At 34.3% G+C, this 23,797-nt stretch overlaps 1 protein-coding gene across 3 annotated transcripts in view; it reads left to right on the top strand.

The window, feature by feature from the left end:
• LOC123639524 (RAB3A interacting protein) overlaps positions 1-23,797 on the top strand; it is a 53,237-nt gene that overhangs the window by 10,831 nt on the left and 18,609 nt on the right. For 2 of the 3 annotated variants that reach the window (XM_045553382.1, XM_045553380.1), the window contains exons 2-4: positions 5,094-5,369; positions 6,113-6,371; positions 22,999-23,094. In XM_045553382.1, coding sequence (XP_045409338.1) covers positions 5,119-5,369; positions 6,113-6,371; positions 22,999-23,094 — 606 coding nt within the window. In that variant the 5' untranslated portion in view covers positions 5,094-5,118. Of the gene's footprint in view, positions 1-5,093; positions 5,370-6,112; positions 6,372-22,998; positions 23,095-23,797 lie in introns of those variants that run through there. The other variant, XM_045553383.1, reaches the window with a different exon arrangement.

Raw genomic sequence — 23,797 nt, 5'->3', positions numbered from 1 at the left:
GTAGGTCCTCGGTAAATACTTGTTGAAAGAATGTCCAAAATGTTGTTATATATGGGAAAAATAGGGTCGATGTTGCAGGGATGATGGATTTTAATCAAAACAAACATTTTTAGTAGAATGGTCTAACAGTGGAATGGCAAAGCAGTTATAGTGGCAGTTGTATGTCCTGGTGGTTAAGAGCTTGGACTCTGGAGTCGGACAGGCATAGGTTTTAATTCTGGCTGCTCTAAGCTGCAGTTTTCTCAACCATAAATATATGGGAAAGTACCTAATATTTAGTAAATGTTCAATAAATATTAGCTGTTATTATGGGAGAAGCTATCTTACCTTCCTGTGTGATTGGGGTTTGGTATATGGATGGCTCAGCTTCCCAGTCCCTCCCCTGAATTATTTTGAAGCAAATCTAAATAATCTTCTTATTTCATCCATAAATACTTCAGTGTGTATATTTAAAAGATAAGGATTTTTTTTACGTAACTGTATTACCCCTAAAATTAAATGTGATTCCTGATAACATCATCTGTTTTTACAGTTGTTTCATTCAAATAAGAATTCAAACAAGGCCCACACACTGTGTTCAGTTTTGTCTCTTAAGTGTCTTTTTAAATCTATAAATTACCTCTACCTCTTTTTTTTTCAGTTTATTTATTGAAAAAACCAGGTGGTTTGTCTACTAGAGTTTCCCAAACTCTAGATTTTGCTGTTTTTGTCCCTGTGGTGGTATTTAACATGTTCCTTTCTCCTCTGTATTTACTATAAACTGATGAATCAAGAGGCTTGATGGGTCTGGATTCGTTTTTTCTCCTTAGGGGGGCAAGAATGCTTCATGAATGGTGGTGGTGTTCATTTCTTATTTACCACATAATACACATAATGTCTGATTGTCTCCCTTTTTTTGATGAGGTATGATCAGTTAGTTCAGATACTGTCTGATCCATTAAAAAGTTCCTCAGACAGGTTTTTTACCTTATGGGTTTAATAGCTATTGATAATTATTGCCTCTAGACCTATTATTTCATTAGGATTGCAAAGTTATTTCTACTAAGTGGAGTTCTTTTAAAAAAGAACTTTTTCTTATGAACTATTTTTTTTAATATTTTTTGTTTTTTCAAAATATTAATTAAGGGGGTACAAGTGTTTTTGTTACATAGATATCTTGTATAATGCTTAAGTCAGGGCTTATGGTGTGCCCATCACCAGAATAGTGTTCATTGTACTCAACAGGTAAGTTTTTATCCCATACCCACCCTCCCGCTCTTCATGAACTACTTATCTTCCTAACGGTCAGGATTAATACTTCATTCTTTCCATTTATTTACCAGTTTTGAAAATAATGAATTGGTTCCATAGCACTGATCAAAGGGGACCAGTGAGAGTTTGTTTGTTTTATTTTTGGTGTCATTGTGAATTCATGGATTTAAAAATATTTGGGTTTCAGTTCTTCGCAGATATTATCCTTTTTGATGTTCAGATTGTCCCATCTTTGGTTAGTGGGAGTCCTTTTGATATGACTCCAGTAGTCTTTGATAGCTTACTTGCTTCCTGGTATAACAGGATGTTCCAGGGTCCTTTTGTATGTTTCTGCCCCAGGCCTTGCATCAGTCATTTTTCCAAGGAGCCCGTGTTCTTTTTTTGTAGGAAATGGTATTACTCTGAGCACATGGGTACTCATTGCTTCTAAATTGGTCAGTGTTGCTACACTTCTGCATTGCATGAAGTTAGGAATTTTTTTTTACTGGGAAGTTTTTTGGTATTTCTGATTGCAGACTCCAGGATTTTAACTTCTTTGATTTTATATTTGTATCTTTTTTCTTAAATGCTGAAAATCTTGGTTCCAAATGACATTAGCATAGCTTGCTTCATCTCATTATATTTAATAGTTTTATATCAACATTGCTACTATTATTATCACTGAAAATAGTTTGTGATTTTTTTCACTTCCTTTTGTTTTTAGAATACTTTCCATTAGGGATATATATTTATATTACTGTATTTTAAAATCATTTGAAATAGTTCTTTTCTATTGGTCATTAAGCTACTATCTCAATACACGGATTTATTTACTATATTTTTAGGGATTCTTTTTTAAAATTTAATTTTGTTTTGTCACTTATGTGGTTCCAAGCTCAAATTAAAATCTGTAAAGCAATATACATTCAGAAAAGTCTAGCTTTCACTCTACCTGTTCTCTCTTTCTCTCCTCCTACAAATAACCATTTTTATTAGTTTTTAGTTTAGCCTTCCGTTTCTGAAAATAAGTATATATACATATAAATACATACATACATATAAATTTGTATATTTATTTTCCTTTCTTAGATAAAAGATAGCTTATTATACACAGTTATTTACCCTGTTTTTTAACTTACCAGTTTATCCTCAAGGTCACTTCGTAGCAGTATGTAGATATTATTCATTTCTTTTTACAGCTGTGTAGGGCTTCATTATGAGAGTGTGCCCTAGTTCATTAAATCAGTCTTTTGCTTTTACAAATAATGCTGCTTGTCTTATGCATGTATCTTTTCTTTTTCATTTTGACAGTTTATCTTTGGGATAAAGCCCTAAGAGTGGCATGCTGGGGCATAGGTTTAATGACTATGTCATTTTGCTAGATAGTGCTAAATTTTCCTTCAGAGGATTTGTATCATTTTGTATCTCCAGAGATGCAAATGCTTTTACATCTTATGATTCAGTGAACCATCAAGGTGTAGAGAAGTGCATTAGAAGTATATAGAAGAAAGTAATTATCATAAATACTTACTGATAAAAATGTCAAAGTTTGATGAAAACCTATTGCAAAGGTTTTCTGTGCTAAAGTGAATTGATTAGTGCACTATATTCAAGTGAAAATGAACTATGTACTTTGAATGTAGCTGTTTTCTTGGTGTTTATGTGGATTATGAAAAAGGTGAAAGTTATTTGGATAAAAAATAATTATGGAGTGTTCAGTAAAACACTAAATTTCTTTTCATTTGGCATAGCGAGTATTTTGTGTAGAATAAAACAAGGATTACTTTCATTTTGATGACTGAAATTATTATTTACTTGTAAAAACAGTTTAAAAAAACAGTTTATTGGATTTGAAATTTGTCATTTGTAGATTTACTTGCTACAGTTTTGTTTATATATATTCTGGAAGGTCTTTGACATGCAGTAGTCTATAATTTTGAAAGACTATGTAAATATGGAGTTTCCCAACTTTACTGCAACCTTTTTGTTCTCTACTTGTCTTACTTTTAACACTTTTTATTAGGGATATGAGAGGGTTAAATTTTTCAGTTAGTTTAACAAATGAATGAATATGTCTGCATTTTATGGAAGAAATTATATGCTATATTGGTGCTCATGTTTGGCAATTTGGAAGTTCTGGAAAGGTATCTTTCACAATTATCAAAGTACTATTGTGGATAGGAAAAAATTAGGAAGAGAGATTGGGTTCAGATCATAGAAGACCTTATTTTTTAGTCTAGTAAGTTTGAATTTCATTCTGTAGACAGTGGGAAATCAATAAAGGATTTATAAGATTTCTTTTAGCTTTAGATTCTTCAAGTGGAAAACTTAAGTGGTATACCACTTAGTTTTTAGTAAACTTTGTGATGTAATTGAGTAGTTATATGAAATATCTTTTGCTTATGGAGAAACGGAAGCATGCATGTTATTGTTAATGGATGACAATGATAATAAATGTTTATTGAGGCCATAGTCTGTGCTGGGTGCATAGTACTCTACAAAGTACTTTACATGGATTGTCTCCTTTAATCTTCACAGCAACAAGGACAAGGGAGGGAATACTGTTATCCCCATTTTCATCCCATCACAGGAGAAATTTAAGGCTTACAGAAATGAAAGACATTATCCAGGATTGGTCCTAGATCTCTAAATGACATTATTGGGACAATCAGATCTGAATGGGGCCTGTTAATTAGATGGTAATTTTGATCAGTGTTAACTTCCAGATTTTGAGATTAGATGGTTTTGTGGTTAGATAGGCAAATGTCCTTGTACTTAGGGGATAGATAGATAGATAGATAGATAGTATCTAGCCATATACTATGAAAAATGTATTAACAGTGGCTGGATACTTTCTGGATAGCCGTAATATATGTATACACTGAGAAATTAAGGGGTAATGGATATAATGCCTGAAACTTATTTTCAAGGGGCTCAAAAATGTTAACAATTTCATAATCTGTGTGAAAAGTATACAGGAGCTCTGCAATTCTAATGTAGATTTAAAATGACTTCAAAATAAAAAAGAAGATTAAAAACACTGAGTCATCCAAAGTCAGATAGCTAGTATGAGGCAGAACAGAAAAGGGAGTTGAACTAAGGTCTGTTTCATTCTGAGTGTGTGTGTGTATATGTTTTTACTGCCTTTTTTACTTATTCTAACCAAGGTCTCATATGATAGCAAAGTTAAATATAAATTCAAGAGATCTATTGTATAGCAGGGCGACTATAGTTAATGTTGATATATTCTTAAAAAAACACAGGGTGGATGTTGAGTGCTCTCATCACAACAAAAATAACTGTGAGATAATGCATTTGTTAATTAGCTAGAGTTACCCTTTTACAATGTGTATGTACCTTGAGACATGTTGTACATGATAAATATATGTAGTGTTATCTGTCAAATTAAAAAAATTGTTTTAAGAGTTTCATAGCGTAACAATTGTTATTGAGTCTAAGATTGTACTTTTAAATTATATTTGTAACAAGTTATTTTCATATTTAAATAGTATACTCAATGAGAGAAATGAGTTTAATTATGAACATTTAAATAATAATTTTAAAATAAAAAATATTAAACAAATTTTTATTTATTCCTCATACTTATTAAATTATACTCACTTTAACAGCGTTAGGTGTCACTTTCAAGTCTCTTCCAAATCAGATTGTTTGCCTTTTGTAGTAGTTATACTCTGAGGTCACTTAATAAATGTTAAATGATTATGGGTTTTTTTTCCTTTTTTTACTGTCTCTTTTATTGTAAGCTTATACTTTATAAAGGACTTAAACACATATTATTTATACATCTTAATTTAGTTTTAAATATCACTATCTAAAAATAATTACTTTTTGTTTTAACATAGGTTATCTTATGATGAGGCTTTTGCTATGGCTAATGACCCCTTGGAAGGCTTCCATGAAGTAAACCTTGCTTCACCTACTTCTCCAGACCTTCTTGGTGTGTATGAATCTGGGACTCAGGAGCAGACTACCTCACCAAGTGTAATCTACCGGCCACATCCTTCAGCTTTATGCTCTACCCCTATCCAGGCTAATGCGTTAGATGTTTCTGAACTTCCTACACAACCTGTGTATTCATCCCCCAGACATTTAAATTGTACGGAAATATCCGGTATCAGGTAAGGGATCATCAAAACATTTATTTTGGATTATTGTTTCTAAACAATGGACAGTTTGTTTGCTTGGTTACCTTATTTTAAGTTTTATTACTATTTTAGAAAATTTGAATAACATATACTTGCCCATGTAGGGAAATACATGTTAATGTTCTAGAGCAGGGGTTGGCAAACTTTTTATGTGAAGGACCAGATAGTAAATATTTTAGGCTTTGCAGGCCATGGAGTCTCTATTGCAATTTTTCAACTCAGCCTTTAGAGTATGAAAGCAGCCATAAGCAGTATGTAAATGAATGAGTGTGGCTGTGTTCCAATAAACTTTATATATGAACACAGAATTTTGAATATCATATAATTTCCACATGCCAAAAAATATTATTTCATCTCTTTTCAACCATTTGAAAATGCAAACGCCATTCTTGTCTCATGGGCCTTATAAAAACAGGTGGCAGGCTTGGTTTAGCCTGAAGACTGCAATTTGTCAACCCCTATTCTTGAATAGCATTATACAGTAGAACTTTCTGTGATGAAAATGTTCTGTTTCTGTGCTATCTAATGTGAAGGATAGCCATTAGCCACATGTGGCTATTGAGCACTTGAAATGTGGCTGGTATGACTGAGGACATACTGTTAATTAAATGCAGAGTCTACCAAATTGAATGGTGCAGTTCCAGGGCTGTGTGTTTATGCCAGTTCTATTTGAGCATATGATGATGTTTTCTGAAAAATGTTTTTCTCCTTTGCAGCATTCATGTTACAGACCCAGCAACTTGTTCTACCTCTGGAGTCACAGCTGGGTTAACTAAATTAACTACAAGAAAGGACAACTGTAATGCAGAGAGGGAGTTTTTACAGGGTGCTACTGTAACAGAGGCTTGTGTTGGCAGTGATGATATTTTTGGGTTGAGTACCGATAGTCTGTCCCGTTTACGAAGCCCATCTGTTTTGGAAGTTAGAGAAAAGGGCTATGAACGATTAAAAGAAGAACTCGCAAAAGCTCAGAGGGTAAGAAAAAGAGATATTTTATTCTTCCATATATTATTTTAGAAATTAGTATTTCTCCACGGGGTCTGGCAACTCATAAATGAAGTTGTTACAACTCTACACTTATCCTACACATATGCCCAGCCTCAGTTCCTGTTGGGCAGCATTTAGCAATCTGTGAAATTGGCTGGGTAGTTAGGAAGTTCATTTAAGAGTACTAACTGGAAAAATGAGATTCTGAAACTCTTCTGTAACTCTTCTGTGTCCCCGACATTGCCTGCTTGCATTATCTGTAATGCAAATTTAGCAAGTTATATTCCTCATGTGGGTTTCCCTTCCTTATATGTAGTTGACTTTGATGGACATTAACTTGAAGTCATTCAGTCCGAGTCGTTTTGAGGAATTGTTTTAGTAACATCACCTTTGTTATTCAGCTGAGTTTGAGTATTTTCTGTATCTTGCCTCAGATAATTTTCTTGGTAAATTGTTCTATTTCCTATTTGGTCTTCTTTAAAATTTCTGCTATTTATTTCCAAATTTGTGGCCATATCTTATTCTTTTTTTGAGACTATAATTAAATTTCGGAGGTAAATTTATAGGACAACATGCATACATTAGAAAACAGGAGCGCCCCTTTCGATAGCTCATCTGGTAGAGCAGAGGACTGTAGACTGGACAGAAAACAGGAAAAGTCTCAAGTGAACAATCTAAGCTCCTATCTTAAGAACCTAAAAAAGAAAAGCAAAATAAAACCAGAACAAGTAGAAGGAAGGAAATAATACAGGTAAGAGAGGCAGTCAGTGAAATTGATAAAAAAGAGAAAATGAATGAAACAAAATGCTGGCTATTTAGAAAGAGTAATAAAATTGACAAACCTCTGTCAAGACAGACAAAGAAAAAAAACCACAGAAGACAGTTATCAATAGCAGAGGGGAAATGGGATAGCACTACAGACAATCTAGGTGAAATACCAATTCATATTTAGAAAATTGAGAAGATAGGGCAAACATTCTATGGGTGTAATTGCTAGCATACTATGACATTTCACAAACGTATATTCCCACTCTCTCCCTACCATACTTGTCTCACAGGAACATAGTATATTCATTTTTTTTAATCCCTGCTGCCTAGCATAATATAGTACAATGCCTGATATATATCTCTTTATAAATGCTTCAGTGAATGGCTAATGGTTAAACAGCCATGCACATATATTAACATTTTTTGTTAAAATACGTTTTATCAGGAAGAAAAATCCATAGTCTTTTTAATCTTTTCCCAAAGGTAAGGGATGTGGTGAGATGTGATTGCATTTTGATTCTGCCATTTGGCTCAGACTCTGTTGTCTTAACGCACAGTATTTTAGTGAAATAACATTATATTGAGGTAAACTATTAAGTATATTCATCTTTGAAAACAGATGAGGTTATTTATTGATTAGAACAGATTGCCTGTCTCCTAGTTCAGTTGGGAATTTCTCTTGAAATCTTTAATTTGCTGTGTTTAGGGGGACTGTTGAGATAATTGAAATGAAAATGATGTGTGAACACATACATATGGTGAATTTATTATGAAGAGTAGAAGATAGTATTAATATTTACTTAAATCTTAAGGCTTGAAAAGGACTCTTGAATATGAAAATGTTTCCTGAATTGTGACAACTTGTGAATCAAAACTAAGTGAACAGCCTTTCTCTTTAGTCTGCTTATTCTTTTAAGAGAGGACAGATAGGTGCCATATTCCATTCTTTTACTTTTAACCTATTCGTGTCTTCCTATGTGAAATTCTTTTAGGCAGTGTATAATTAGATCTTGGTTTTTAATCTTTTCTAATAATCTCTGCTTTTTAATGGGTATGTTTAGACCATTTACATTTAAAGTGATATTAATATGGTTTGGTTTAAATCTACCATCTTACTATTTGTTTTCAGTTTGTCCCATCTGTTTCTGTCCCTCCTTTTATGGCTTCTTTTGGATTAATTCAATTTTTTATGATTTCATCTTATTTCCTTTGGCTTATTAGCTGTATATCTTTGCTGTGTTATATAATTTAGTAATTGCTTTAGGGTTTATACTATACATCTTTAACTTCTCATTGTCTGCCTTCCAGTGATACTATACTATTAATACTTTACGTGCACTGCAAGAACCTTGCAAGAGTGTACTTCTGTTTTTCCCTGCCATTGTGTAATGGTTGTAATATATTTTACTTTTCATATGTTTTAAACTCCATAAAACATTATTTTTGCATTAAACAGTTGACCAGCTTTTAAAGGGATTTAGAAAGAATCTTTATATTTCTTTTCCTTAAAATTTTTAATTTTTTTAAGAGACAGGGTCTCGCTGTGTCACCCAGACTGGAGCCCAGTGGTGTGATCACAGCTCACTGCACTCTTGAACTCCTGGGCTTAAGTGATCTTCCTCCCTCAGCTGCCCAAGTAGCTGGCACTACAGGCATGTGCCATCATGCTCAGCTCATTTTTTTATTTTTACTTTTTGTAGAGACAATATCTGACTATGTTGTCCAGGCTCATCTTGAACTCCTGGTCTCAAGCTGTCCTCCCACTTTGCACTCCCAAAGTGCTGGAATTATAGGCATGAGCCATCGCACCTGGACTATATTTGTTCACATAGATATCCATGTAGCTAATATTTCTGGTGGTATTCATTCCTTTTATGTGGATCCAGATTTCCAGCTGGTATTATTTTCCTCCCTCTTGGAGGATATCCTTTAACATTTTTATTGTGTGTGTGTGCTGGTTAAAAATTCTTTTCCCTTTTATATATCTAAAAAGGTTTATTTTCACTTTTGTTGTTTGGAAGGTATTTTCAGTAGGTAAAGAATTTTATGTTGATAGTTTTTTCTCTTAATAATGTAAAGATGTTGCTTCAGTGTCTTCCAGAATGCATTGTTTCTCGCAAGAAGTCTGCTGTCATCCTTACCTTTGTATGTGGACCTTTTCTCCCCGGCTGCTTATGAAAGTCTTTTGTCATTGGTTTTATAAGCAATTTGATTATGGTTTGCCTTGGTGTAGTTTTTTTCAGGTTTCTTGTGCTTGCGATTTGTTGAGCTTCTTGAATCTGTAAGTTGTTAGTTGTCATAAAATTTGGGAAATTTTGCCGTTATTTCTTCAAAAAGTTTTACATTCCTTTTCTATATCTCCTCTCCTGGGCTCCTATGACATGTGCATTAGACTGCTTTAAGTTGTCCCACAGCTCATAACCATTATATTATTTATTTTTTAATATTTTTTCCTCTCTGTTTCATTGTGGATAGTTTCTACTGTGTCTTCAATGTCACCATTATTTTCTCCTGCAATATCTGATATGTTAATATCATACAGTGTATTTTTTAATCTAGGTATTACAATTTTTATCTCTGAAAGTTTGATTTGGATCTTTTTTATGTTGTGCTTGCTCTGTTTAACATACTTAGTCTTACCTCTAGCTTCTTTAACATGTGGAAAACAGTTTAATAACTTATATCTCATAAATCTTTCATTTCATCAGATAATAAGATGGGACAAATCTAGGGCTCACCTTATTTGTTTCCTGTTTCTGGAGGATCACTCTTTTGTTGCCTATTGTCTGTGTCTTTAAATTGTTGTTTCATATAGTTTTTTTCAGGTTTTTAGTTTTGTCAGATGGGTGGTAAATCTGATTCTTGTTACTCTATCTTGATTGGAAGTGAAAGTTCTATTTTTTTATCTGTATTATTTGATTGTCTACGCTACCCCATTCAAATAACCCGCATGAACCTACACTTACACACACATGCTTCAATAATTTTGAGCTTCATGAGGATAACGATTGCACATGTTTTTGCTTATGATTATATCTTGAGCGTATAATGGATTCCAAATACATTTTGTTGATTAAATGAATATATACAGGTGTATGAAGTTATACTGGTATATGAATGTACATTCACATACATTAGTTAAGTTGAGGCTAGCAGCTTACAAGCAACCCCAAAATTTTAGTGACCTAATCTAATAGAAGTTCATTTTTATTCAGTTACATTCTAAAGCAGATGTTCACAGTTGATAGGCAGTTCTCTGTGAGATAATTCGTACATCTGTGTTTCTTCTGTTTTGGGCCCTTGTAATCTCTTAGGGTTTTATTATTATCTGTATCTAGCCAATCAGACAAAAGAAAAGAAAGCTTAGAAAAAAGCACAGCTGCTTCTAAAAATTCTTGGCTTAGAATTGATACGCAACACTTCTGCTCACATTCTATTGGTGTGAACCTGTTTTATGCTGATACCTGGATGTGTGGTGGGCTAGAAACTATAGTCCCTGACTTAACAAGCACCCACCAGCAACAAATCCATATTGTGTATCAGGGGCGGGGGGCACATGTGGTCACTAATTTTCAGGTGAAGGGATGCCAGAGATTATAATGTAGTGCTTTAGCTTTTTGGCCTTCCACAAGTTGTTGCTGAAGAATAGCTTTTAGTGGAATTCTCAGGTGCAAGGTGAGTTTTAGTATATTCTTATTAAGATACATTAATAGATCCTTGCACTCTACGTCAGATCTACTGAAACAAAATTATTGTGTTGAGGTTTGGGGATATGCATTTTCAACAAACTGCCCTTTTGATTCTCACATTCCCTAAAGGGTGAAATTTACTGGTGTAATATTTTCAACTTTTATTTTTCCTTAAAAGAGAATGAAATAACTTAGAAAATAAAACCCAGTAGGATAGCTTGCAGCCAGAGAAAGTCACTCAGAAATATCTGTACCAAATCCATGTTCAGCATTGGCTCTAACTATAGCCAATAATGTTTACAAATATTTACTATGCTCTTTTATTAACAAATATTTATTGAATAACCAAAGCACTCACAGCATTGTACTAGGCTGTGAAAGGGGCAAAAATAAATTAGGTACAACCCCACCCTTATGGAGTTTACTAGTTGGGGAGAAAAGACATGTATACGTGGTAATGTTTCATTGATTCTGAGTTGTACATTTTTTCCACGAATATCTGTAAAATCATGAGTTTTAAAATTGCAGTCAGCTAGGCAATAATTGTGACAGTTGTCATTGCCTACTTGGATGTGAACCTGTTAATAGCTGTCCATGTTATTAATTTAATTGAATAATGTCAGTTGGGTATGCTATATTTGACCTTAATGACTGGGTTAAGTATCTTCAAAAGGATCTCAATAAGATATGACATCAAAACAAAAAGAAAGGAACAAAAAAGCATAGTAACAAATGATAAAAATATATGTCTCCATCAGTTTAAAAGAGTTCTCCCTGAAGGTTTAAAATGAAAATTCTAAGTGAAAAAAAAAAGCATCATATCATAGTTTCATTAACAGAATTTTTTCTTTCTTGATATGTAAAATGTTCATCTTACAACGATGGTGAAGTCTCCTATAGAGAATGGAATCATAGACATTGGGGAAGTGGGAGAGTGGGAGGAGAGTGTGGGATGAGAAATTACCTTGTGAGTACTCCATACACTATTCGGGTGATGGTTACACAAAAAGCCCAGCCTTCACTGCTACACAATATATCCATCTAACAAAATTGCACTTGTACCCCCTATATCTATAAAAATAATAAAAAAAGATGAAGTCTTAAATTTGATGAAATACACTTGATCATAGAGTCCTGATATTCTATGTTCTAAGTACAGTTGTCCCTCAGTATCTGCAGGGGATTGGTTTCAGGTCCTCCCTGCCATTCAGCCCCTCTTCCTGCCCCCCTTCCCCCATGGATACGAAATAATAAAATTCACGGATGCTCAAGTCGCTTATATAATATGGTGTAGTTATTTGTAAATGTGCTATGTACATCCTCCTATGTATTTCAAATCATCTCTAGATTATAGTACCCAATATAATGTAAATGCTATGTAAGTAGTTGTTATACTGCTTTTTAAAATTCATATTCCTTTTTATTGTTTTTTCCCAAATATTACAGTCTGTGGTTGGTTGAATCTGCAGATGTGGAACCCACAGACGCAGAACTTGCAGCTATGGAAAGCTGACTTTATCTCTCAAATCTCTTTTCTCCAATACTACCACTCTGAATCCGTATCTCTTGCCTAAAAATTTGCAGTGATTACTGTTTTCTCTCTCTTTAGTTTTTTTTTTTTTAAACATAGTCATACTGTTCAAGTTATCATTTTTTAAAAAGTTTCATTTTATTTTTTAGAGACAGGTTCTCACTTTGCTGCCCAGGCTGAAATACAGTGGCCCTATCATAGCTCATGGTAGCCTCAAATTTCTGGGTTCAAGCAGTCCTCCTGCCCCAGCCTCTTAAGTAGCTGGGTCTACAGGTATACGCCGCCATGCCTGGCTAGTTTTTTAATTTTTTGTAGAGATGAGGTCTCACTACGTTGCCCAGGCTGGTCTTGAACTCCTGAGCCCAAGTTATCCTCCTGCTGTGGCCTCCCAAAATGCTAGGATTATGGGTGTGACCCACTGTGTCTGGCTCCATAGAGTTTTATTTTATTTTTAATTGACATATAATAATTGTACATATTTATGGGGTATGATGTGGTGTTTTGATATATGTATACATTGTGTAATGATCAAATCAGGGTAATTAGCATGTCCATCATCTCAAACATTTACCCCTTCTTTGTGGTGAGGACATTTAAAATTTTTCTTCTAGCTGTTTTGCAATGTATAATACATTATTATTAACTGTATTTATCTTATTGTGCAATAGAACACTTTAATTCTCTTATCTAACTGTAACTTTGTACTTATTGACCAACCTCTCCCCATCCTTTCCTCCTCCCTCCCCTCCCCTCACCTTCCTTCCTACCATTGCCAGCCTGTGATAACTACTATTCTACTTTCTACTTTGTGATCTTTTGTAGATTCCATGTATGAGTGAGACTGTGTGGTATTTCTCCTATACTTGGCTTATTTCACTAAACATAATGTCCTCTAGGCTTATCTGTGCTGCTGCAAATGACAGGATTTTATTCTTGCTTATGGCTGAATAGTATTCTATTGTATATATATACACACACACCACACTTTGAAAAATTCATTCATTACTTGATGGACACTTAGGTGTGTTCCATATCTTGGCTATTGTGAATGGTGCTACAGTAAACTTGGGAGGGCAGATATCTCTTTGATGTACTCATTTTATTTCCTTTGGATATATACCCAGTGGTGGGGTTATTGAAGTATCATTCTATATTTAATTTTTTGAGAAACCTCCATACTATTGTCTGTAATGGCTGTACTAATTTATATTCCATTAACAGTGTATAAGAGTTTCCTTTTCTCCATATCCTCCCAACGTTTGTTGTTGCTGTTTTTTGCTTTTTGATAACAGCCATTCTAACTGGGTTGATTAGATATCTTATTGTGGTTTTGATTTGTGTTTCCCCTGATGATTGGGGATACTGTGCATTTTTTCATATACCTGTTGGCCATTTTATGTCTTCTTTTGAGAAATGTTTATTCAGGTCTTTTGCCCATTTTAAAAATCAGTTTATTTTATTTTATTTATTTTTTTGCTATTGAGTTGTTAATTTTCTTAAATATTCTGGTTATTAATCCTTTGTCAGATGCATAGTTTGCAAATATTTTCTCCCATTCTGTAAATGGTTTCTTTGCTCTGTTGATTGTTTCATTTGCTGTGCAGAAGCTTTTTAGTTTGATGTAATCCCATTTGTCTATTTTTGCTTTTGTTGCCTGTGCTTTTGAGTTCTTATTTCTAAAATCCTTCCCCAGACCAATGCTATGAAGCATTTCCTGTGTTTTCTTCTAGTAGTTTCATAGTTTGGGGTATTGCATTTAAGTCTTTAATCCATTTTGAGTTGATTTTTGTATATGGTGAGAGATAGAGGGGTCTAATTTCATTCTGCATGTGGATATTCAGTTATTTCAGCACCATTTATTAAAGAGACTGTCCTTTCCCCAATGTGTGCTCTTGGCACCTTTGTTGACAGTCATTTGGCTGTAAATGCATGGATTTATTTCTGGGTCCTCTATTCTCTTCCATTGGTTTGTGTGTCTGTTTTTATGCCAGTATCATGATGTTTTGGTTATTACAGCTGTGTGTAGTGTATTTTAAAGTCAGGTAGTATGATGTCTCCAGTTTTGTTCTTTTTGCTCAAGATTGCTTTGGCTATTTGGAGTCTTTTGTGCTTCCATATAAATTTTAAGATTGTTTTTTCTATTTCTCTAAAGAATATCATTGGTATTTTGATAGGCATTGCACTGTATCTGTATATTGTTTTTGGCTGTATAGAAATGTTAACAATATTAGTTCTTCCAATCCATGAACACATGATATCTTCCCATGTATTTGTGTCGTTTTGAGTTACTTTCATTAATGTTTTATAGTTTTCATTGTAAAGACTTTTCACCTCTTTGGTTAAATTTTTTCCTACATTTTTAGTTTTTTTGAAGCTATTGTAAATGGGATTGTTTTCTTGATTTTTTTTTCCAGATAGTTATCTGTTAGTGTATAGAAGCACTGATTTTTGTATGATTTTGTTATTCTGCAACTTTACTGAATTTGTTTATTCTAGTAGTTTTTGGGTGGAATATTTAGGGTTTTCTATATATAAGAACATGTCATCTGCAATCAAAGACAATTTAACTTTCTATTTTCTAATTTGGATGCACTTTATTTCTTTCTCTTGACTAATTGCTCTTGCTAGGACTTCTAGAACTATGTTGAATAGAAGTGGTGAAAGTGACATCCTTGTCTCTTTCCAGATCTTAGAGGAGAAATATTCAACTTTCCTTGTTCAGTATTATCAGTATTATGTTAGCTGTGGGTTTGTCCTATATGGCCTTTATTGTGTTGAGGTATGTTCCATCTATACTTAATTGGTTAAGAGTTTTTGTCTTGAAGGGGTGTTGAGTTTTATCAAATGCTTTTTCCTGCATCTGTTGAAACGATCATATGATTTTTGTCTTTGATTCTGTTAATGTGATGTAAGACATTTATTGATTTGCATATGTTGAACCATCCTTGCATCCCTGTGATGAATTCCATTTGATTGCAATGAATGATCTTTTCAATGTGCTAAGTTTAGTTTGCTTGTATTTTTGTTGAGGATTTTTCCAGCTATGGTCGCTGGGGATATTGGCCTGTAGTTTTGTTTTTGTTGTGTCCTTGTCTGGTTTTGGTATTAGGGTAATAATGCTGGCCTCAAAAATTGAGTCCAGAAGAATTCTGTTCCCTTCAATTTTTTGGAATAGAGAAAAAGTGATATTAGTTTTTCTGTAAATGTTTGGTAGAATTCAGCAGTGAAGTCATCAGGTCCTGAATTTTTCTTTGATGGAAGACTTTTTATTACTGATTCAATATTGTTACTCATTATCATATTTTCTGTTTCTTCTTGATTTGTTTTTGTCGGGTTATACATGTCCAGGAAGATACCAATTTTAGGTTTTCCAATTGGTTGGCATATAGTTGTTCGTAATAGTCTCTTATGATCCTTTGTATTTTTGTGGTATTAGTTGTAGTGTCTCCTTTTTCATCTCTGATTTTATTTATTTTAGTCATGTCTTTTTTTCTTAGTCTAACTAAAGGTTTGTTGATTTCATTTATCCTTTCAAAGAACCAGCTCTTCGTTTTGTCTATCTTTGGTATTGTTTTCTTAGTCTCTATTTCATGTATTTCTCCTCTATTTACTGTTTTTTTCTTTTACTAATTTTGAGTTTAGGTTGTTCTTATTTTTCCACTTATTTGAATTGGAATGTTTTTTTTATTTCAGATCTTTCTACTTTTTTGATGTAGATGTTTATTACTATACACTTTCCTCTTAGAATTGCTTTTGCTATACCCTATGGGTTTTGGTATGTTGTGTTTCCATTTTCATTTGTCTCAAATTTTTAAATTTCCTTTTTAATTTCTTCATTGACACATTGGTTGTTAAGGAGCATGTTGTATAATTTGCATGTATTTGTATAGTTTACAAAGTTTTTCCTGTTACTAATTTCTAGTTTTATGCCATTGTGGTTAGGAAAAATATTTGATGTGATTTCAGTTTTTAAAAATTTGTTGAGACTTGTTTTGTGGCCTAACATACGGTTTAGCCTGGAGAATGTTTCATATACTATTGAAAAGAATGTGTATTTTGCAACTGTTGGATGGAACAGTCTGTAAATGTCTGTTAGGTACATTTGGTCTACAGTGCAGTTAAACTCTGATATTTTCTTTGTTGATTTTCTTCCTGGATGTGTCTGTTGCTAAAAGTGAGGTGTTGAAGTCCTTTACTATTATTGTATTGCAATCTCTCTCTGCCTTTAGGTTCATTAATATTTGCGTTATATATTTTAGGTGTTCCAGTGTTGGGTGCATATATATTTACAATTGTTATATACTCTTGCTGTATTGACCCCTTTATCATTATATAATAGCCTTGTGTCTTTTTACAGTTTTTGGCTTTAAATCTATTTTATCTGACACAAGTATAGCTACTCCTGCTTTTTTTTCGCTTATATTTGCATGGAATCTCTTTTTACATCCGTTTACTTTCAGTCTATGCCTGTCCTTACAGGGAAGTGAGTTTCTTGTAGGCAGCATATAGTTAGGTCTTGTTTTTTCATTTAGTCACCCCGTGTCTTTTTTTTTTTTTTTTGAGACAGAGTCTCACTCTGTTGCCCGGCTAGAGTGAGTGCCATGGTGTCAGCCTAGCTCACAGCAACCTCAAACTCCTGGGCTTAAGCGATCCTACTGCCTCAGCCTCCCGAGTAGCTGGGACTACAGGCATGCGCCACCATGCCTGGCTAATTTTTTCTATATATATTTTTAGTTGTCCAGATAATTTCTTTCTATTTTTAGTAGAGACGGGGTCTCGCTCTTGCTCAGGCTGGTCACGAACTCCTGACCTCGAGCGATCCACCTGCCTCGGCCTCCCAAAGTGCTAGGATTACAGGCGTGAGCCACTGCGCCCGGCCACCCTATGTCTTTTAATTGGAGATTTTAATCCATTTACATTCCAGATAATTGTTAACAGGTAAGAACTTACTATTGCCATTTTGTTACTTTTCTAGTTGTTTTGTAGATCCTTTCTTCCTTTCTTATTGTCTTCTTTGTGGTTAAGTGATTTACTCTAATAGTATGTTTTGACAGCTTGCTTTTTATCTTTGGTGTATCTACTATTGGTTTTTGCTTTATGGTTATCACAAGGCTTACAAAAGACATCTTATAGTTAAACAACTTATTTTAAACTGATAACAACTTAACTTTGATCACAAAGAAAAGAAATGAAACAAAAAAGTGTATACACTTTAACTCCGTTCTCTTTCCACATTTTGAAATTTTTGACGTCACAGTTTACATCTTTTTATATTGCCTATCTCTTAACAATTTATTATAGTTATTATTTTTAATGGTTTTGTCTCTTTTAGTCTTCATACTAAAGATAGAAGTGGTTCATACACCATGATTACCATATTATTCTGAATTTGTGTACTTTCTTTTGCCAGTGAGTTTTATACTTTCAGATGTTTTCTTATTACATATTGGTGTCCTTTTCTTTCAGATTGAAGAACTCCCTTTCACATCTCTTGTAAGATGTGATGGTGATGAAGTCCCTCAGCTTTGTTTGGGAAAATCTTTATCTTTCCTTCATTTCTGAAGGATGGCTTTGATAGGTGTGCAGTATTTTTGGCTACAGTTTTTTTCCTTCAGCACTCCAAATATATCCATCCACGTTTTCCTGGCCTGCAAGGTTTGTGCTGCAAGTCTGCTGCCAGTCATATTGGAATTACCTTATATGTTATTTGTTTCTTTTCTCTTTCGGCATCCTCTCTTTGACCCTTGAAAGTTTGACTGTATTATAATATGTCTTATGGTAGTCTTAGTTGAATCTGATCAGTGACCTTTGACTTTTGTCTACCTGGATGTTTATATCTCCAGGTTTAGAAACTTTTCTGTTATTTCTTTGGATAAGCCTTCTACTCCTTTGATTTTTTCTATTCCCTCTTGAATTCCAATAACCTAAATATTTGCTCTTTGATAATATTCCACAGATCTTGCAAGCTTTCATTTCTCAATCTATTTTCTTCTTTGTGTATTTTCAGATAGTCTGTCTTTAAGCTCACTGATTCTTTCTTCTGCTTGATCAGTTCTACTGTTGATGCTTTCTGTTGCATTTTTTCACTTCATTCTTTATATTATTCAACTCCAGAGTTTAAAAAAAATTATTTGAATGTCTCTGTTAAATTGATCTGATAAATTTTTCAATTGTGTTTTTGTGAAGTCCACTGAGCTTCTTTAACAAAGCTAGTTTGAATTCCTTGTCTGATAGTTCACACATCTCCATCTCTTCAGAGTCCATCACTGGTACCTTATTTTGTCTGTTTGGTAAGGTCATAATTCCCTGATTGTTCTTTATGCTTGTGGACCTACATTGTTATCTATGTGTTAAAGAATTAAGTATTTTTTCTAGTCTTTGCAGTCTTGCTTTTTTTGTGCCCATCCTTATTCAAGTGGACCTGTCCAGAAATCTAAGTAGACTGACTGTTGTCAGATCCTGTGACTACTGCAACCATTTCACCACTAGAGGGCACCTTAAGACCAGCTTTGCTGTGAGTCTCATGAGCGCTTCAAAGTTGGCATGGCACCTCAGCCAGGGTATACCTGAGAAAGACCAAAGAAGGGTTTACTCTGGCTGTGTGGGAAAGCAGGCCAAGGACCTGAGTTTGGATCCTATTCCATTGGCCTGGACAGGTATGTTTTCCAGCAGTTTGCTGCACAGGTCAGACAGTTCTCCAACTGCAGCAAGAGAGACTGGAGACAAGACTGGGCCCCCTCAGAATCTACTGTGGAGCAGAGGTTGGTGATCCCACCCTGGTGGCCCAGATGTGTGCACTTCTCAGTTTCTTGCACAGTCAGGACAGTTCCCTATTTGCAGCAAGCTGAGCCTGACCCCCTCAGGATCTGCTTTGGGGTGGATGCTGGTAGGCCCATCATGGAGCTCAGATGGATAGATCACTCCTGGGTTGTGAGATATGAGTGAGTCTCCCTCTGGGTCCTTGTGTAAGCAGTAATAAGCTTAGACCATGGCTGAAGGGGGCTGGAGCTGACTTACCGGACAACTTTGAGGTGTGCTGTGGAGACCAATGTTGTTGAGCAGAAGAGCCTTCCTGCTAAGGCACTAGCATGTGTAATTCCTCCTGGACCTTTTTGTTTTTACTTTTGTTGTTATGGAAGGCTTGAATTTTATTTCACTTGGTACTTTTAATCAAAGATATTTATATATCTTATCCCTTCTTTAGATACTGCCTTTGTTCCCTACCATAAACAATACTAAAATTATTAGTAACTATTTCCTTTTTCTGTATCATTTAATTTTAGTTACGAGTTATCTTAATCCTAATCTTTATGGTCTTAAATGTGTTTAGGTTTATACTAATTTATTTGAGAGCCTCAAGTTGTAACTGTTTCCCCCTGCTAATACTTAAGAAATTAGTGAACTTAGTTTCATCTTTCTCTTAATTTTTTTGTTTTTATTTTCATGTGTTATTTTTATATTCCTTGAGATATGTCACTTATATGCTATTTGTCAGTTTTATTTCCATTTATTAAAAGATAGACACTATTTTTTAGAGCAGTTTTGGGTTCACAGCAAAATTAAGAGAAAATACATACAGAGTTCCCATGTATCTCCTGTCTCCACACAGGTGCAACCTCCCCCACTATCAGTCTCTGCCACCAGAGTGGTACATTTCTTACGTCGATAAATCTCCCAAAGTCCATAGTTTGCATTAGGGTTCACTCTTAATGTTGGACATTCTATGGGTTTTGACAACTGTGTAATGACATGAAGCTACCATTATAGCATCATACAGGATAGTTTGCCCTAAAAATCCTGTGTGCTCTGCCTGTTTGTCCCTTTCTCTCCACAAACCCTGGCAACCACTAATCTTTTTATCGTCTCCATAATCTTGCCTTTTCCACAATGTCGTGCAATTGGAATCATATAATATGTAGCCTTTTCAGATTGGTTTCTTTCACTAGTAATATGCATTTAAAATTTCTTTGTATCTCTTCCTGGCTTGATAGCTCATTTTCTTTTAGTACTGAATGATATTCCATTGCCTGGATATACCACAGTTTACCCATTCACCTACTGAAGGACATCTTCATTGCTTCTAAATTTTGGAAATTATGAGTAAAATTGCTATAAATTTCTGTGTGTAGGTTTTTGTGTGGACATGAGTTTTCAGTTCATTTAGGTAAATTCCAGGGAATATGATTGCTGGATTGTGTGGTAAGAGTATGTTTAGCTTTTTAAGAAACCACCAAACTGTTTTCCAAAGCGACTGCACCATTGTACATTCCACCAGCAATGAATGAGAGTTCCTGTTGCTCTACGTCCTCGCTACCATTTGGTGTTACCAATGTTATGGATCTTGGCCATTTTAATAGGCATGTAGTGATATCTCACTGGTGTTTTAATTTGTAGTTCCCTAATGAGATATGATGTTGAACATCTTTTCACATGCTTGTCATATGTATATCTTCTCTGGTGAAGTGTCTGTTTTGGTCATTTGCCCATTTTTTAGTCAGGTTATTCTTTTCTTACTATTGAGTTTTAAGAGTTCTTTATATATTTTATATAAGTCATTTATCAGATATGTCATTTGCATATATTTGCTCCAAGTCTGTGGCTTGTCTTCTTACTCTCTTGATATCCCCATCTTTTAGTTGTAGTTCTACTGCAGTTAGATTTATTTTCTTCTCACCTCAGTTCTTAACTTTAAAGCATCTTTAGTTTTTCTTAGTTGTCTGAAACTTATTCTCTACTCCATCACTTAGGCAGGCTCATGGGAGAGGTATTTTCTAAGCTCTTACAGATTTATAACTTTCTGTAGCCATACACTTGATGGACACTTTGGCTGGGTATAAAATACTCAGCTCACATTTATTTTTCCTTGAATGCCTTAAAAATGTTACTTCATTGTTTCTAGCATAAAATGTTGCTGTTGAATTTTAATACCAGTATGATTTTCTTTACCTTGTGGGTGACTTTGTGTTTAACTTTTTTATTGTGGCAACTTTATATATTTGTTTTTGTTGCCTATGCTTAAATGAGTTGGATTTTCCTGGGCTATTAGGATGAATTCTTGTGAAGGAGTAGGATAAGCCAGGATGGATAGCTTTCTTGGTTTATTTTTGAAGGCGTTTCTTCTGTGGTGTTATTGGTGTATCTGTGTAGCCACTTTTGTCTCTTAGAGGTAAGCTTTGTTCCAGAAGGTTTTTTTCTTCTAGTGAAGTGTTTCTTAGAGCTTTACAGCCTTAACATTCCACCATAAGATATGTATTTTCTCTTTATAGTACTTTCTGTGATCTGTTTCTTTTGGGACCTTGCCACCCTCTTCCTCCTTTTATATATAATCTTCTCTCTCCCTATCTTCGTTGTTTCTGTCTTGCAGTTTGGCTTCATACTCTAAGAGTTTTTCCCTTAGGGTGAGACCCTGTTCTACTGGAGAGGATTCTTTGCTGAATACTTCTGACATGCTTGAGAGTTTAGAACCTCATAGCATTGTTTTCTGCCCACAGGGCTGGCTATACAGATTTTTGCACTCATCTGCAAATGGGGGCCTATGAAATCCTTTCCCTTTTTCTACATTTATTCTCAGATTTGTTCTCTAGTTTTATCCAAGGATAGCATCCTCTGCTTGTGGAGTGTTTGTTAGTGACTTGGGGGTTTTGATGCATTGTAGGGTACCTCTGTAGTCCCCCTTTCACTTCCTGCTGCTCCCTTCTGCAAAGTTACTGATCATACATTAGGGGAAGTTTAGCCACATTCTCTTATATTCTGAGATTTGTAGGGATTCTCTTTTTCCTAGTTTTGTTGAAGATGTGGTCACTGGGGTCTTCAGATACCCTAGTTGGTATATTTGAGTTTTCAGGAATTGTCTTTGGGGAAATTAAAAAACTATGTTGCTACCACAGTTACAGCACAACTAACTTATTATTTTATTTATGTAATTGTGACTAATATATAGGGAGCTTGTTTTTTTTTTTATCTCTGTGTTTGAAAGATTAAGGCTACTTCAACATATAAAGTTGCATATTTTGACATCTTAATGAAGGAATATTTAAATATCTGTTTGTGACCTGTAGAGGACTCATGTATAAATGTAGGATGTGATTCTTGTCACTAGCATGGTTCTTGATTTTAAATACAAATATGCATCATTTACCTCTGGTTGTAGTCTTAAATGGGTATAGTCTAATGGAAATTTTAGATTTATTGCATTATAGTACATGAAGTTATCTATAAGTAATAGCTTTTAAAGTAAACATGAAAAAAACCACTGAACTTTTTTTTGAAATTAAAAAGCACAATTGAAGAAATTCCTTGCTTGATGGAAATAAATAGGTTCAGAGAAAATTTAAAGGAAAAAAGAATGAAGTCATTTTATTGTCCATTTTCATATGTAATATATATTCATATTTAATCTTTAGATATTTTATGAAAGAAATATAAAAATTTAATGTTATTGGGTTTATTTGTAGTTTTAGACTTGTTTGTCTTCCACATAGCAAATGCTAGATATATATTTTCAGTGTGAACATTATAGGAAGACATGGTGTTAATATTTTGTGATTTTATTAGTAAAGATGATATGGTTTGCTGTTTTTGACTTCAAACAATGGAAATCCAAAATAAAATTATCAATTTCTCATAGGAACTGAAGTTAAAAGATGAAGAATGTGAGAGGCTTTCAAAAGTGCGAGATCAACTTGGACAGGAATTGGAAGAACTCACAGCTAGTCTATTTGAGGTTGGTCTGTTTACATCTTGGCCAACAGCAACATCTTGATTTTTATATATTGAAAGAATTGTTTTTTGAGGGAATCTTGAAAAAGATATGCTTAGCTTCATGCATATTTTTAAGTCCTCTAAACAAAAGATAAAACCAAATCTTTAAGCAGTGTAGTCTTCAACTTAAAATGATGTGAAATGAAAAAAAAAAAAACCACTGTGGGCTACCAGTATCAGATTATTTAAAAATGTGTGTGTGGAAAGAAAGGAGGTAAATTTTACTTTTGATTTTAATTTTATCAGATATTTACCGGCTGCTTTAGAGTAACTGTATGTGACTCTATAACTGGGAGGGCAAACCCTTGAGGTAGTCATCTGATATGGGGTGATTTGCAAAATGTTAGAAGGCACACCTGCTTGTTGGAAGGTGTACCTCTTTATTTCCAGCCTGCCACCAGGACCAAAATTTCTACCCAGCTAGAGCACTGTTTCTCAATAGGGATGCCATTGATGTTGTAGGACATTTAGTGTCTTTGGTGTAATTAGGGTTCTCCAAAGAAACAGAACCAATAGGGTATGTATGTACACATATACATACATATATAGAGAGTGAGCGAGGTGAGGGACACTCATTACTGTAGGGAATTGGCTCACGTCATTATGTAGGCTGGCAACTCCTGGGAGCTACAGGGTGAGTCAACAAGCTGGAGAACTGATCGTGT

Source organism: Lemur catta, chromosome 6, assembly GCF_020740605.2.
Source record: "Lemur catta isolate mLemCat1 chromosome 6, mLemCat1.pri, whole genome shotgun sequence".
Classification (NCBI taxonomy): domain Eukaryota; kingdom Metazoa; phylum Chordata; class Mammalia; order Primates; family Lemuridae; genus Lemur; species Lemur catta.
Note: the sequence above shows the minus strand (reverse complement) of the source record. Positions and strands in the feature narration are given on the sequence as shown.